Source organism: Acomys russatus, chromosome 4 (assembly GCF_903995435.1).
Source record: "Acomys russatus chromosome 4, mAcoRus1.1, whole genome shotgun sequence".
NCBI lineage: Eukaryota > Metazoa > Chordata > Mammalia > Rodentia > Muridae > Acomys > Acomys russatus.
Window position 1 is genome coordinate 63,237,864 of NC_067140.1, and position 15,462 is coordinate 63,253,325.

Below are 15,462 nucleotides of genomic sequence, written 5' to 3' on the forward strand. Positions count from 1 at the left end.
TTATCCTGTCTTGCCCAACCCTCCATACACTGCATGAGGGAAGATGGATGCTTCATAGACCTCTACACTGTAATTCACAGGGTCGAGACCACATTCTTTTCCTCTCTAGGATGGCAGATTTCAAATGTTTTCTAATTATAAGTTGATTAATACAAGTTTAAGCTTCTGACATATAAGTGTCTCTGGAACCTTGCTATGTTAATTTCCAAATATATAAGGGACTGAGGAGACTTTCCTTTTTGTTCTGTTGTCACATTGAGTACTGAGACACACATCCACTCCTGCCTCCAGTTAGTTCAGAAGCCAGGCAAGCCAGGGATGCCGCCCTGCTGTGGTGGTATATGTTGTCCTCATTACCCTCCTTTACCACTGCAGGTTTTAGTTTCCACAGCAACTCTGGCTTGGGGTGTAAATCTCCCTGCACATACCGTCATCATCAAAGGTACCCAAGTGTACAGCCCGGAGAAGGGGCGCTGGACAGAGCTGGGAGCACTGGATATTCTGCAGGTAAGAGCCTCTGAGATGATTCCCAGTGGGCTGGGCATCCTGCGCCTGGAGTGCAAAGATGTTGCAAAGGTGGCAGATCAAGGCCAAATTCTAAAGTGTATAGACTCTTTGAGTCAAACCCAAAAGCTGTGCTATAACTTCTTCTTTCATTGCTTCTGACGTAGATGCTGGGCCGTGCTGGACGACCTCAGTATGACACCAAGGGTGAAGGCATACTCATCACATCGCATGGGGAACTTCAGTACTACCTCTCCCTCCTCAATCAGCAACTTCCTATTGAGAGCCAGATGGTATCAAAGCTCCCTGACATGCTCAATGCGGAAATTGTGCTGGGGAATGTCCAGAACGCAAAGGTAGGGAAGGCTTTGTCCTTGGAGCTTTGCATTTTTCTCAGTGCCTTGAGAGACTTGGAGTGGTATGCCTTTTGTGAAGGTGTTGAAGGCCAGCAGTCTCGAGCTCTGGATCACATCTTATGCAGGGCAAGCTTCTTTGTGGCAGATAGTTCCTTTTATGTGTAAGGTACTTGAAAAGGTTTTTAAATTGAAATACTGAAGACCCCAGAGAACACTGCTGTGTGTGTCCTTGTGCTTGAGAACTAGCGTCCAAGCGATCTGCGGCTTCTCTTTGGGCATCAGCAGCTTGTCTTGCAGGATGCAGTGAACTGGCTGGGCTATGCCTACTTATACATCCGAATGCTCCGGTCCCCAACCCTCTATGGCATCTCTCACGATGACCTCAAGGGAGATCCCTTGCTGGACCAGCGGCGACTAGATCTTGTTCACACTGCTGCCTTGATGCTGGACAAGAACAACCTGGTTAAGTACGACAAGAAGACAGGCAACTTCCAGGTGATTATCATGTGATTTTTGAGAAAGTTTTAGCAAAAGTTTAGGCCTTGATTTATGTATTGCCTGTCTAACCTGTTGTCTAGATTGGGGATTAAACTGTGCCCTTTGAGCTATGAACTTGCTTTCTTTCTTTCTTTCTTTTCATTTTTGGTTTTTTTGAGACAGGGTTTCTCCGTGTAATCTTGGCTGTCCTGGACTCGATTTGTAGACTGTGCTCACCTCGAACTCAAAGCGATCCACCTGCCTCTGCCTCCCAAGTTCTGGGATTAAAGGCGTGAACCATGCCAAGGCTACACAGAGAAACCTTGTCTCAAAGTTTTTAGTTTTCAGAGTTTGAGTTGAGTTAGGTCATTTGGCCTTTTGGTTTATGTGAGCATCAGTTCTTCATAGTTCAGTTTGCTGAGCCATCTTTCTTTTTGTCCTGTATTGCTTGTATTGGTCAGGCAGTTGTACCACAAGGAGTTCATCCACTCGTTCTCTCAGGACAGTCACTCGATGTTAGAAGTTTGGGCTGATCACTGGTCAGCCTTGTCCTGAGTCTTCCTTCTTTCTAGGTGACAGAGCTTGGCCGGATAGCTAGTCACTACTATATCACCAATGATACTGTGCAGACCTACAACCAGCTGCTGAAGCCTACTCTGAGTGAGATTGAGCTTTTCCGCGTGTTCTCCCTCTCCTCGGAGTTCAAGAACATCACTGTAAGAGAGGTGAGCGTAGGAGTGTGCCCGGACGGCAGTTGGGACCCCACTGCTAGGTTACTTCCTTACTTGACCCTTGCCCTGTGGATTTTTCATGACCTGTCTTTCCTTGAGACAGGAGGAGAAACTGGAGCTGCAGAAGTTGCTGGAGAGGGTGCCCATCCCTGTAAAGGAGAGCATCGAAGAACCCAGTGCTAAGGTAAGCATGTCTTCACTTTCAGAGGAAATTTGAACTTGATTTCATACATGGTAACATGCACAGTTCATTCTATTCCCCAGTTTTTTTGCTGTACTTCCTTCTCACATATGCTTTATATGGCATACTAATTAGTTAATGCGTAAATGAGGAACTATGGAAGATCCTTTCTGGAACATGTGCCTAGAGCAGAAGTACAAATAATTTCTTGAACTAGTCAGTAATTGGCCTTTGCTAGCTGTCCTTGCTTCCTTGCAGATCAATGTGCTTCTCCAAGCCTTCATCTCACAGCTGAAACTGGAAGGCTTCGCGCTGATGGCTGACATGGTGTACGTGACACAGGTGAGGAGTTGTGCCGAGTGATGAGCAGAGTCCACGTAGTTTCTGTGCCCTCTGTGCTGCGTTCCTTGAAGAAAAGAGGCCTGACACTGCTAATGCAGTGGGCCAGCTGCTTGCTTCCACTTGGTTCACCACTTTGCTGTGCTGACCTTGAACATGTGGGAGGGGCCTGTCCTTATGGAGTGCTAGATGATGAAGGGGGTTTTTCTCTGTAGGACCTTGTAGCGAAAGATCCCCTGGACATGTCACTTTCTCCAAGAGAGATGATTTCCTTCTGTAGTTGCAGTGTTCAAAAAAATATTTTATTAATTACACTGTCTTAACCTGAAAGGGTAGGAGACAGAGAAACTTTTGTTTCTGAGTTGGTATGAGTGATTACATCAGATCGTGAGATCATCAGACTGGCAGACAGGCCGTGGGGATTTCTCAGTGGCAATACTTGTCTTTCTGCAGTCAGCTGGCCGCTTGATGCGTGCGATCTTTGAAATTGTCCTGAACCGAGGTTGGGCACAGCTTACAGATAAGACCCTGAATCTCTGCAAGATGATTGACAAACGCATGTAAGTGCTCAGTGAGCTAGAGGCTGGTCACTAAATTTGGTCCTCAGTGCATCTGATGTTCAGTCTGGGTGGCTGAGATGTGCCTTAAACCTGGGTTAAGGTTGGGAGGTGGAAGGGCCTTCTGGAATATAGGGCTGGGGGAACAACAGCTGGTCTTGGCTCTCTGGTCTTTCTGCTGGCAGTTTCAGACATCTTCCTCTAAAGATAGGATCTGTGGTGTGGTTATTCCAAACTGTTGGAAGCTATGATGAAGGGAGTTTGTTCCCAGCCCTACAGAAAGGATGAACCAGCTCTGTGTCCTTTCTGAATAGGTGGCAGTCCATGTGTCCTCTTCGCCAGTTCCGTAAACTTCCTGAGGAAGTAGTGAAGAAGATTGAGAAGAAAAACTTCCCCTTTGAGCGTCTGTATGACTTGAATCATAATGAGATAGGTGTGTGCAGTTCCTATCCTATCCTACATCCCAGGCACATGTCTCCCCAGTTCCTAGGCCCTGGGCACGGCTACTTGTGCTTACATCCTACTGTTGTACAAGCTCACTCTCAGACTCAGGACTTTGAACTGTTAGTACTCCACTGAGGCTAAAGTGGGGAACCTGTCCACTGCTCCTTTCCCACAGTTGCCCTTGAGCCCCGATTGCAGACTTGCTAGGCTGGCTGGGCAACAGCCCCAATGCTCTTATTCCTCATAGGTGAGCTTATACGAATGCCGAAGATGGGGAAGACCATCCACAAGTATGTCCATCTTTTCCCCAAGTTGGAGTTGTCAGTGCACCTGCAGCCTATTACACGTTCTACCCTGAAAGTAGAGCTGACTATCACACCAGATTTCCAGTGGGATGAAAAGGCAAGGCTTTGTTGGTCAGATGCGTGGAGCTGGAGTTGCTGAGTCCTCTCACTGGCTTATTCTTATTTTAACCGTGCTTGGGTTGGCAGGTCCATGGCTCATCAGAGGCATTTTGGATTCTAGTAGAGGATGTGGATAGTGAGGTGATTCTGCACCACGAATATTTTCTACTGAAGGCCAAGTATGCCCAGGATGAGCACCTCATCACATTCTTTGTACCAGTCTTCGAACCACTGCCCCCTCAGTACTTCATCCGAGTGGTGTCTGATCGCTGGCTCTGTGAGTGTCTCCTCTCCGTGCCCCCTAGGAACATAGCTTCTAAGGATGGTAGAGGGCTTCTTGCTTTGTCATAGCTTTGCCTCTGTTCAAAGAGTGATACAGACACAACGTAAAGTCTCTAGTAATCGTGGATGGGGCTTTGGAGGTCTGCCAGAGGGTTGCTTCCTAGCCTTCCATTTCTTTCCTGACAGCTTGTGAGACCCAGCTGCCTGTCTCCTTCCGGCACCTGATCCTACCAGAGAAGTATCCACCTCCGACTGAATTGTTGGACCTGCAGCCATTGCCTGTATCTGCTCTAAGAAACAGTGCTTTTGAGAGCCTTTACCAAGATAAATTTCCTTTCTTCAATCCCATCCAGACTCAAGGTAGGTGTTTGAGTCTCAGATGCTTGGTTCCCATGTGTGCCTTCTCTGCATAACAGCCCTGGCTGTACTGGAACTCACTCTGTAGACCAGGCTGGACTCAATAGACAGCTGCCTGCCTCTGCCTCCAAGTGCTGTGATTAAAGGTGTGCACCACCACTGCCCCACTTCTCTGCATGCTATTTATGTTGTTGTTTGATTGGTTGTTTGGGTTTTGTTTTGTTTGGTTTTTTGAGACAGGTTTTCTCTGTGTAACCCTGTAGCCCTAGCTATCCTGGAACTTGCTCTGGAGACCAGGCTGGCCTCTTAACTCACAGAGATTTATCTGCCTCCCTCCCAAGTGCTGGCATTAAAGGAGTGCATCAGCCTGCGGGGGCCTGCCGGAATGGTTTTCTTCTAAGAAATCCTTACTCAGTGTTAGATTTGCTTTGCTGCTCTGCATATCTCCCTGAGGAGGGTCAGAAGAGGAAGGTCTTCCTGATGTGTTGTCATTCCTCCTGCTGCAGGTGCTGATGCCTGCTCCTATGCCTCAGTGTTGAGCCAGAGTGTGAATTGATGGATACCTCACTCCATCATTATAGTGACTGTTCCCAGGGCGGGCACTGTGTTCTAAGTACTTGGCTGAGCACAGGACCAGTGTTTTCTCTCCTCTTCCACCAGTCCTTAGAAAGGGTTACTACTTGGTGCCACAGTTAATTTTGCATTGCATGATGAGGGAACTGAGGTATAGGAAGGAGCCCTAATTCAACCAATAGGTGAGCTTGGGTTTTTAGCCAAGTCTTTTTTTCTTTTTCTTTTTTTTTTTTTTTAAATTTATGTATAGCCGGGTGGTGATGGTGCATGCTTTTAATCTCAGCACTTGGGAGGCAGAGGCAGGTGGATTTCTCTGAGTTTGAGGCCAGCCTGGTCTACAGAGCCAAATTCTAGGACAGCCAGAGCTACACAGAGAAACCCTGTCTGAAAAAAACAAAAGACAAAACAAAAAATATGTATTTGTTTTGTACACAATGTTCTGCCTGAATGTGTGCCTGCCCACCAGAGGACACCATATGTCATAGATGGTTGTGAGCTACCATGTGGTTGCTGGGAATTGAACTCAGGACCTTTGGAAGAGCAGACAGTGCTCTTAACCTTTGAACTATCTCTCCAGCCTATTAGCCAAGTATTGATGCCAAGGCTTACCTTCTGTTTTTGTTTTTGTTTTTGTTTTTTCAAGACAGGATTTCTCTGTGTAGCCTTGCCTGTCCTAGACTGGCTTTGTAGACCAGGCAGGCCTCGAACTCACAGCGATCTGCCTGCCTCTGCCTTCTGAGTGCTGGGATTAAAGGCATGAGCAATCATGCCTGGCTAAGGCTCACCTTCTGTATTTTACTATTTCTAGAAAATATAGGAGACTTGCTGATGGAGCAGAGAAAGTGTCTTGTCTTTTTTTGTTCTGTGTCGTGGTCCTTGAGAGGAAAAGATGCTCAACTTCTTTGTTCTTTCTTTCTATAAATCTCCAAGATACATGAGCTTGGTCTTGGACTTTTTCTTTCCTGCTTTGCAGGAGAAAGTATTGTGAGACACAGCCAGCCGGGCCAGTGTTCCAGGCCTCCTTTGTACTGTATAGCTGGTTGGCTTTGTGTCTCGTGGTGTTCATAATCTTGATGAATGGTCTGTTTCACTCTTCCACCCCTGTGTTTACTACACACCTTTTGGTTTCCAGTGTTTAATACAGTGTACAACAGTGATGATAACGTGTTTGTGGGGGCCCCCACGGGCAGTGGAAAGACCATCTGTGCAGAGTTTGCTATCCTGCGGATGCTACTGCAGAATTCTGAGGGACGTTGTGTCTACATTACCCCCATGGAGGCTCTGGCAGAACAGGTGTGTACTGTGCTGTGGGGCTGTGAACATCCTGGAAGCCATTCCACCTGTGCCTCTAGATGAAGGTTTTCTCATCTACATTTTCATTTCTTTCATTATTATTTATATATTTGTTTGTGTTTTTCAAGACAAGGTTTCTGTGTAGGCCTGGCTGGGTCAGTGTTGTTCTGTAGACCAGGTTGGCCTCAACCTCAAGAGATCCACCTGTCTCCTGAGTGTTGGGATTAAAGGCGTGTGCCACCACTGCCCGCTCATGTTATCATTTCTTAAAGAAACGCTTCCCTGTCGTTTAAAAGCTGGTGTGGACCAAATAGTATCATGAATAGGGTATGGTGGTACGTGATTGTCATCCCCGCTGCGTAGGAGGCTGAGACAAGAGCTTTGCTTGAACCCACAAGAAGTTTGAGGTTAAAAAAAAAAGTTTGAAGTCAGCCTGGACCCCCATCTCAAAACAAAAAAAGTGGTGTAAGGTCTCACAGCAGTTCTCTGTAGCGTCTCAGTTCTCCTAGCAAGTGAGAGATGCACTATGGGCTACTGTTCTTATGTCTCCTTCCCCTGCCTTTCAGGTGTACATGGACTGGTATGAGAAATTTCAGGACAGGCTCAACAAAAAGGTGGTGCTGCTGACAGGGGAGACCAGCACAGACCTGAAGCTTTTGGGCAAAGGCAACATCATCATCAGCACCCCTGAGAAGTGGGACATCCTCTCCAGGAGGTGGAAGCAGCGCAAGAACGTCCAGAACATAAACCTCTTCGTGGTGGATGAAGTCCACCTTATTGGGGGCGAGAATGGGGTATGCTTGGCTTTGCAGCACAGAGGAGGGCTGGGACCCACCGGTTATACTGGGCCTGAAGCCGGGGATGAGGGTCTCCACAAAGATTTCTGCCCATTGTCTTAATTCCAAAAGGGTGGCCTGAGGTTTGTCTGCTTGCTTTTTTTTTTTTTTTTTTTAATAGAACTCTTAGAAAATAATGTTGCTTAGTAAAGGTCGTCCCTTTGGGGCATGGGAACCACAGACAGGAGAGCCTATGATTGGGGCTGGTAGAAGCGGTTCACAGAGGGAAGCTCAGGCAGAGAATGGGGAGCCTGCGCCTGGCATGACTCCTCCTTTTTTTTCCAGCCTGTCTTGGAAGTGATCTGCTCCCGGATGCGCTACATCTCCTCCCAGATTGAGCGGCCCATTCGCATTGTGGCGCTGAGCTCCTCACTCTCCAATGCCAAGGATGTGGCTCACTGGCTCGGCTGCAGTGCCACCTCCACCTTCAACTTCCACCCTAATGTGCGCCCTGTTCCTTTGGAACTGCATATCCAGGTAGGACCGTCTTTATTCCTCCATGACCTCAGGGGTCCCTGGCTATCCAGGTCTGGTGACCTCGGTGTCTGTCCCCTTTGTCTCCAGGGCTTCAACATCAGTCACACACAGACTCGCCTGCTGTCGATGGCCAAGCCTGTGTACCATGCTATCACCAAGCACTCACCCAAGAAGCCTGTCATCGTTTTTGTCCCATCTCGCAAGCAGACCCGCCTTACTGCAATAGACATCCTCACTACCTGTGCAGCAGATATCCAGCGGCAGAGGTGGGTGTGGTCTGGTTTCTGGGATGGGTGGGTGCTTGCAGGTCATGTGCAGTGAAGTTGCCCCTGCCGTGGATGTCCTGGCTGGGAGCAGGGACTAAGGCTGGGGCCCAACACAGACTGCAGTGCCTGACTCATGCTTGCTCTTGTTCTGCCCAGGTTCTTGCACTGTACTGAGAAGGATCTGATCCCTTACCTGGAGAAGTTGAGTGACAGCACGCTCAAGGAAACACTGTTAAATGGGGTGGGCTACCTACACGAAGGGCTGAGCCCCATGGAGAGGCGCCTGGTAGAGCAGCTCTTCAGCTCAGGTAAGAAAACCTCAGAACACACAATGCCATGGCAGTTGTGTGTATTAAACCTGAGCATGCAGATCCATTGCCTTAAGGAATAGTACTCACCTCACAATGCCAACAGACAGTTGTGTGTCATCACAGAGTCCTCTAAAACACTTAGGATGTAATTGGGGCAGATGTTCCCCACCTGCTAGATTAGAAAACAATCAGTCACATAAGCTGGTACTGTTTCAGAACCTGGTTTTCTGGAGTTGGGAGCCATTGGCCAGTAGATTAGGTTCTGCTGTGATTCTCCTCTGGTTGGTGGCCTCTTGCCTGTTGTCCTTTGTTGACCTGCAGCATTTTATGCATTGTCTACTATTCTGGCACTACGTAACAGAGCCTTGATATAGTTGCTCCTGCCAGAGTCACTGTCAGTCTTTGACTCAGAACCAGCCTGGTTTAGATAGGCGGTTTTGCTGCCATGGGCTGAACTCCACAGTTGAGTCAGTGTTAGCTTTCACCATCAGAGGACCAATCCACCAGGCAGTGTGGGTCTTGCTTTCCCTGGGCTTTGAGCTCTCTCAAATTGCTGTTTCTTCTAGGGTAGTCTCAGAGCAAAAGGTCTCACAACCGCTCATTAGGCTTAGCCTTGTTTCCTAGACAGCCTCACTGTGAGCTCTGAAATGTAGCACAAGCTGCCAGTGGGGCCCTTGCCTTAGCTCTCCTCTCCCTTCCCTGCTTAGGGGCTATCCAGGTGGTGGTGGCTTCTCGAAGTCTCTGCTGGGGCATGAGTGTTGCTGCTCATCTCGTGATCATCATGGACACTCAGTACTACAATGGCAAGATCCACGCGTGAGTAGCTTGCTGCGGCCCCTTCCAGAACCAGTGTGAATCTGCAAATGCAAGAGTCCCGTGGACTGTGTTAGTTTTGGGTCCCGGGACTTAGGCTGCTGTACTTCTCTCCAGCAGTCTGGAGAGGTCAGAGCTTACAACCAGTAGGATGGAGGCTGTTGTTGACCTGCTTCCCATGCTAGGAAACGTGGATTGGTTGAGGTCTCACCTTTGTCATGACAAAAAGTGCAAAGTTCAGTGTTTCTCAGAGCCTGAATAATTTTATTTTTTCCCCAAAAATGCAGGTTATTTTGAAATTGGTTTTGTGAGTGTAAAATGTCTGACTGAGTCTGGTTCTTCCTTTGGTTTTTAGATTAGTTTTTAATTTGTGAAATACACAGCCCATATGTTTGACTTTAAGTTTGGCCTTTAGTAGGATGATGTTTTGCTTGTGGCCTCAGATAGGGTTCATGTTTGTTGAGTAACACATTCATGACTCTCTCACTCAGAAACTAAAATAATGTGTGGATAAGCAAGTGCAGTGAATTGCTAAGCATGCAGGTCTGTGAGCAGTTTGCTATAGTTCAGCCTTACCTCCTGGCCTTTGCATCCTCTGCCCCTGTGACTGAAGGCGAGGAGGCTTCCTGACCTACTCCTCATCTCTCTCCTGCCCAGCTATGTAGATTACCCCATCTACGATGTGCTTCAGATGGTGGGCCATGCCAACCGCCCCCTGCAGGATGATGAGGGCCGCTGCGTCATCATGTGCCAGGGCTCTAAAAAGGTCAGTTACGGGAAATTTTGATCCTTTGAACAGACTCGTGAATTTTTTTTTTTTTTTTTTTAACCCAGACAAGGTTTCTCTGTGTAGCCTTTGGCTGTCCTTTGTAGAACAGGCTGACCTCTAACTCACAGAGATCCGCCTGCCTCTGCCTTCCCAAGTGCTGAGATTACAGGCGTGTGCTACCACACTTGGCGAATCTTTTTTCTTTCTAATGTCTTTAATAAACTTCACTCCTTTCCACTGGAACCACGCAGAAGTTTGCTCCTCGTTTTTGCATTTGCTGTTGATTCATGTTATTGCCCGTGTCTTCTACCCACCTGTTCTCTGTCTTCACGCACTGCTTACTGCTCTGTCTATATGGCTTGGCATGTCTCATTCCTGCTTTGTATCATATGATACTGTTTTCTAAGTGTTTCTTCTCTTTGACCATTATATGTATATCACACAGAGGCCATTTCCTGTTGATTGCCCTTGACCCTTTATTACCATGTTGTCGTTGATTCTTTATTAATGTCTCCTCTTCCCCTAATCCACAGGATTTTTTCAAAAAATTTTTATATGAGCCATTGCCAGTAGAGTCTCACCTGGACCACTGTATGCATGACCACTTCAATGCTGAGATTGTCACCAAGACCATTGAGAACAAGCAGGATGCTGTGGACTACCTCACCTGGACCTTTCTGTATCGCCGAATGACACAGAACCCCAATTACTACAACCTGCAGGGTCAGTGAACTCAAGAGTACACACTGCCTTTGGAGGTTCTCACGGCCCTTCCTAGGCAGGACCCTGAGACTCCCCTCTCCATCCCCCCAGGCATATCCCATCGCCATTTGTCTGACCATTTGTCAGAGCTGGTAGAGCAGACCCTCAGTGACCTGGAACAGTCCAAGTGCATCAGCATTGAGGACGAGATGGACGTGGCCCCTCTGAACCTGGGCATGATTGCTGCCTACTATTACATAAACTACACCACCATCGGTGAGGCCTGGTGCATTGCTTCTAGGGGCTGTTGGGATGACATGTGATCACCAGTATTTGTCCAAGGAAAACAGCCCAGGCAGGGATTCTTGTTACTCTGTTCTCCCCTGCCACTGGCTCTTCTCACATTCTCCTATTTTCTTTCAGAGCTCTTCAGCATGTCTCTGAATGCCAAAACCAAGGTCCGAGGACTTATTGAGATTATTTCTAATGCGGCAGAGTATGAGAACATTCCAATCAGACATCATGAAGACAACCTGCTACGCCAGGTGAGGGCACTTGCTTTAGAAGACCATTCAGGAGTGAAAATTTGGCCTGTTTGCACATGGCTTCCTGTCACCTCTCTCACTCTTATTTTACATCCTTCCACACTTACCTACGGTTCTCTGTCCTTCCATCTACAGTCTGGCTGGGCCACATGGTGTGTTTGGCCCAAACAGTTCTCAGGTAGTACCCTCAGTTTATCATGGCTCTTTTTCTTTCACATTCTAGTTGGCTCAGAAGGTCCCCCACAAGCTGAATAACCCCAAGTTCAATGATCCACATGTGAAGACCAACCTGCTACTGCAGGCTCACCTGTCCCGCATGCAGCTGAGTGCTGAATTACAGTCAGACACAGAGGAGATCCTCAGTAAGGTAGTGTGCGTGGGTTTGGAGGTCCACTGGCTGTGGGGCCCTCCTAAGGCTGGGTTCCCAGCTTCCTTGCTCTTATACTCCCTCTTCATGCAGGCAATCCGGCTCATTCAGGCCTGTGTGGATGTACTCTCTAGCAATGGGTGGCTCAGTCCTGCTCTGGCAGCCATGGAATTGGCTCAGATGGTCACCCAAGCCATGTGGTCTAAGGACTCTTACCTGAAGCAGCTGCCACATTTCACCTCAGAGCATATCAAACGCTGCACAGATAAGGTAAGCTAAGACCAGAGTGTTGGCTGATGAGCCTGAGAACAGAAGTCCTAATCTGTAGGTGGATTGTGGGTGGCAAGTATTAGCAGGGGAAGCTGGTTGGTTGCTTTGAAGGATTCCATCTGAACTGGGATGCTGAAAGGGGCCAAAAATGGTCTGCATTCTTTCTAAAGCTGCTTTTAGATGACTTGACTTGGCGGTGTGGGATAAGATGAACAGTTCTTTGGAGCTAGTGTTACTTGCTTGTGGCTTGTGTTCTCTTCTCCCCTGACCTTTGCACACTCGCTGTAGGGAGTGGAGAGTGTTTTTGACATCATGGAGATGGAAGATGAAGAGCGGAATGCGTTGCTTCAGTTGACTGACAGCCAGATTGCGGATGTGGCCCGCTTCTGTAACCGCTACCCGAATATTGAGCTGTCCTACGAAGTGGTAGATAAAGACAGCATTCGCAGGTGAGCCAGCAAGTGCCAGGAGCCCTGCCCTGGGGTCTCTGACCACAACCACAGTGCTCATATATTATTTTGTTTTTGCCAGTGGTGGGCCAGTTGTGGTGCTGGTGCAACTGGAGCGAGAGGAGGAAGTCACAGGCCCTGTTATTGCACCTCTCTTCCCACAGGTATGTCCTAGCCGCTAGCTTTACCTGCTCATGGCTAGGTCTTGGGTCAGGGTACATTTCTCACCAGAGGAAAGTAGTCTAGGAGGAGTGAACTCACAAGGCTGAGTACTAGTCTTGGGACTCTGAATTATTTTCCTATTTGTTTTTAAACAATTTAGATAGCTGGTCATTGTTAACATCAGACAGTGTTAATATCTAACTTTTAAGATATATTTATCTATAAATGGCTCCAGGACACTTGAACTTTTCTAGTTGGTCTTTCCGCAATTACATTTCACTCTGGTTCTAGTAGCATGTTTATTTTTAAATCAAAAGAAAAGTAATCTTTATGTGGGAGAATTGAAGGTTGGGCGCAGATGCTGTGTAAGCTTCAGGTCTTTCTATAGACAAGTTACTCAGGTTTCTAGGAAAGTGCCAGTGGGGCACATGGGCTCTCCTGGGCCACAAAGAGGGCTCCTCCAGAGAGACAAGATGCTGGAAGAGGCCCACAGGCTTGCTTTGTATTCTCTCCGTTGCAGGTCCATCTCCACGTTAGGATTTTTCAGTTAACTTGCCTTACAACTAAGTTTCTTAAGAACTTGGAAGTTCCTATGCTCCAAGGCTAAATCTCTAATAATGTATCTTAGGTTCAGGGACAAGCATTAAATAAAAAAAGGTGCCTTGGGCTAGAACTGAAAAATTGGTCCATCTGCGTACTTGAAGACAAAGCCCTTTGGGGACATCTTTAGAGTGCTTTATAACCCTGAAGTCTATCAAGTTGTGTTTCAGGAGCTTTGAGGTCTGTCCCTAATTCATTACCACTCACAGTTGCTTGTGGCCATCAAATTTTACATGCTCAAGTTGTTGGGTTTTGGTTCCTGTAGAAACGTGAAGAGGGCTGGTGGGTTGTGATTGGAGACGCCAAGTCAAACAGCCTCATCTCCATCAAGAGGCTGACCCTGCAGCAGAAAGCCAAGGTGAGTGTGTGCAAGACCCCACATCTATCCCTAAAGCTGGACAGCAGGATTGCTTCCTCCCAGGCGCCCACTAACCTGAGTGACTTCTGTCTGTTCTCTCTAGGTGAAGCTAGACTTTGTGGCCCCAGCCACAGGTGGCCACAACTACACCCTGTACTTCATGAGTGACGCTTACATGGGATGTGACCAGGAGTATAAATTCAGTGTGGATGTGAAAGAAGCTGAGACAGACAGTGATTCAGATTGAGCCTAAGGCATTTTCTCATGTGTACAGGCACAGAATTGAAAACAGTAATGCAGACAGTTGAGGGGGAACTGGTTTTGGAGACCAGGTCTGTCAGCCTGAGGTCTGGCCATTTTGTCTGGCTGCTGCTGTCCCCAGTCCATGTCCGGTTACTTCCCCACTTTGGACCTACCTTGCTTTTTAAGTTCTGGGTCCAGTATTTTCAAGTGTCATGTCAAGTATGAACTGTGTATATAGTTAGAGGCATGCTTTTTGTAGTTCCTTGAGTTAGACATTCTAATAAATAATTTGGAGAAACCGTATGTCCTTAACAGTGATACTAAATTTTCTTCAACCAAATGTCTTGGCCAGAAAAATCCTTTGAGCACTGAACCTTCTTATCGAGTACAGAGGACAAACTTGCCCTCTACTTGGTTTTTGTCTGAAGGACAAACTCCTCTCATGCTAATAATCTCAGCCTCAGCTGGGTGTGTTGGCACATGCCTTTAATCCCAGCACTCCGGAGGCAGAGGCAGGTGGATTGCCGTGAGTTTGAGGCCAGCCTGGTCTACAAATCAAGTCCAGGACAGCCAAGATAACATAGAGAAACTCGTCTCGAAAAACAAACCAAAATAATAATAATAATAATAATCTCAGCCTCCTTTATAGATGTTGCTGAGTGGTGGCAGTTAGTGGCATGGCAGCAGGGACTGACTCTGTCTTTGCCAGAGACCAATAGGTAGGGCCTCTCATGATCTGTGTTCTGAAATTCTGTAGCCTTCCTCACAGCAGTAGGGTGGTCGAGATGCACCCAGGGAGGTATGACTCTTTAATGTCCCTTTAAATGTCCTATCACAATCTCAGACATACTACTTCAGATGTTTGCTTTCTGTTCTTTAGGAACAGCAGTTTCAAATGATGGTCTCAAGACACCTTTCCCTTCAGAAAACTAAGAGCAGAGCCCCAGAAGCTTTTATTTCCAAGGTTATATTCACTGATACTTGTTATATTAAAAATTAAGGCAGGTCATCTCAAAACAACTTCATTAACATATTCTATGAAAAATAAATTCTGGGAGAAGAGTAGCATGGTACAGTGTTGCAATCACTTTCCATCTGGCTTAACAGAAACCAGTTAGGAACTTTAGCCACTTCTGTGCTAAGTCTGTTGTGTGGTTGAGCTGAAGCATGTCAGCTTCAGAGTTGGGAAAGAAGAGTTTTCCAGTAACCGTGGCTCTCCTTTGATACTGTGTGGCAAGTGTGTGTGGAAGTTTCCTGAAGGCAGTGTGGCTCTACAGCTGCAGTCATGCATCTTGTACTACTAGACCCACTGCCCCATCTTAGAGTCACTCTCTGAATGGCTTTGTGACATCAGTACACTGGTCATTTAGAGAATGACCCACAACATTCCACATATCTCAAGATAGCCATACATTTGCTAATTTCATCACCACTCAAGTTTGTTGCAACACAAGTTTTCAGAAATTCTAATTTTGTCTTTTAAACATTTACCATTAGCAGCAAACACTATCAGTGAAAGGTTTAGTATGTTCATTTTTTAGAAACACAGCTAAAAGCCAGGTGTGGTGCATGCCTGTAATCCTAGCACTCACAGAGGTAGAGGCAGGTTCATCTCTGTGAATAGAGGCCAGCCTGGTCTACAGAGCAAGTCCAGGACAGCCCAGGCTACACAGAGAAACCCTATTTATAAAGCTAAGTAGCCAAGCCTAGGTGCTCTAATATTCTAGTTCTGGGGGGAAATGGCATGCCATGAATAGCTAACTTGGCTTCCAACAACTATCCAGTTGTTTTCCAAG

At 47.1% G+C, this 15,462-nt stretch overlaps 1 protein-coding gene across 1 annotated transcript in view; it reads left to right on the plus strand.

Moving 5' to 3' along the window:
• Positions 1 to 13,759, plus strand: part of Snrnp200 (small nuclear ribonucleoprotein U5 subunit 200) — a 31,371-nt gene extending 17,612 nt beyond the window's left edge. Inside the window, exons 19-45 of the mRNA XM_051144570.1 lie at positions 376 to 507; positions 672 to 860; positions 1,158 to 1,355; positions 1,910 to 2,062; positions 2,172 to 2,252; positions 2,508 to 2,591; positions 3,042 to 3,148; positions 3,460 to 3,578; positions 3,837 to 3,991; positions 4,081 to 4,270; positions 4,462 to 4,635; positions 6,338 to 6,498; positions 7,065 to 7,292; positions 7,620 to 7,811; positions 7,899 to 8,077; positions 8,234 to 8,385; positions 9,096 to 9,204; positions 9,859 to 9,967; positions 10,504 to 10,693; positions 10,784 to 10,948; positions 11,096 to 11,217; positions 11,441 to 11,584; positions 11,678 to 11,854; positions 12,143 to 12,303; positions 12,386 to 12,467; positions 13,331 to 13,423; positions 13,527 to 13,759. Of these exons, the coding sequence (XP_051000527.1) occupies positions 376 to 507; positions 672 to 860; positions 1,158 to 1,355; positions 1,910 to 2,062; positions 2,172 to 2,252; positions 2,508 to 2,591; positions 3,042 to 3,148; positions 3,460 to 3,578; positions 3,837 to 3,991; positions 4,081 to 4,270; positions 4,462 to 4,635; positions 6,338 to 6,498; positions 7,065 to 7,292; positions 7,620 to 7,811; positions 7,899 to 8,077; positions 8,234 to 8,385; positions 9,096 to 9,204; positions 9,859 to 9,967; positions 10,504 to 10,693; positions 10,784 to 10,948; positions 11,096 to 11,217; positions 11,441 to 11,584; positions 11,678 to 11,854; positions 12,143 to 12,303; positions 12,386 to 12,467; positions 13,331 to 13,423; positions 13,527 to 13,670 (3,990 nt within the window). The 3' untranslated portion in view covers positions 13,671 to 13,759. The remainder of the gene's footprint in view (positions 1 to 375; positions 508 to 671; positions 861 to 1,157; positions 1,356 to 1,909; positions 2,063 to 2,171; positions 2,253 to 2,507; positions 2,592 to 3,041; positions 3,149 to 3,459; positions 3,579 to 3,836; positions 3,992 to 4,080; positions 4,271 to 4,461; positions 4,636 to 6,337; positions 6,499 to 7,064; positions 7,293 to 7,619; positions 7,812 to 7,898; positions 8,078 to 8,233; positions 8,386 to 9,095; positions 9,205 to 9,858; positions 9,968 to 10,503; positions 10,694 to 10,783; positions 10,949 to 11,095; positions 11,218 to 11,440; positions 11,585 to 11,677; positions 11,855 to 12,142; positions 12,304 to 12,385; positions 12,468 to 13,330; positions 13,424 to 13,526) is intronic.
• The last annotated feature ends 1,703 nt before the right edge of the window (positions 13,760 to 15,462 follow it).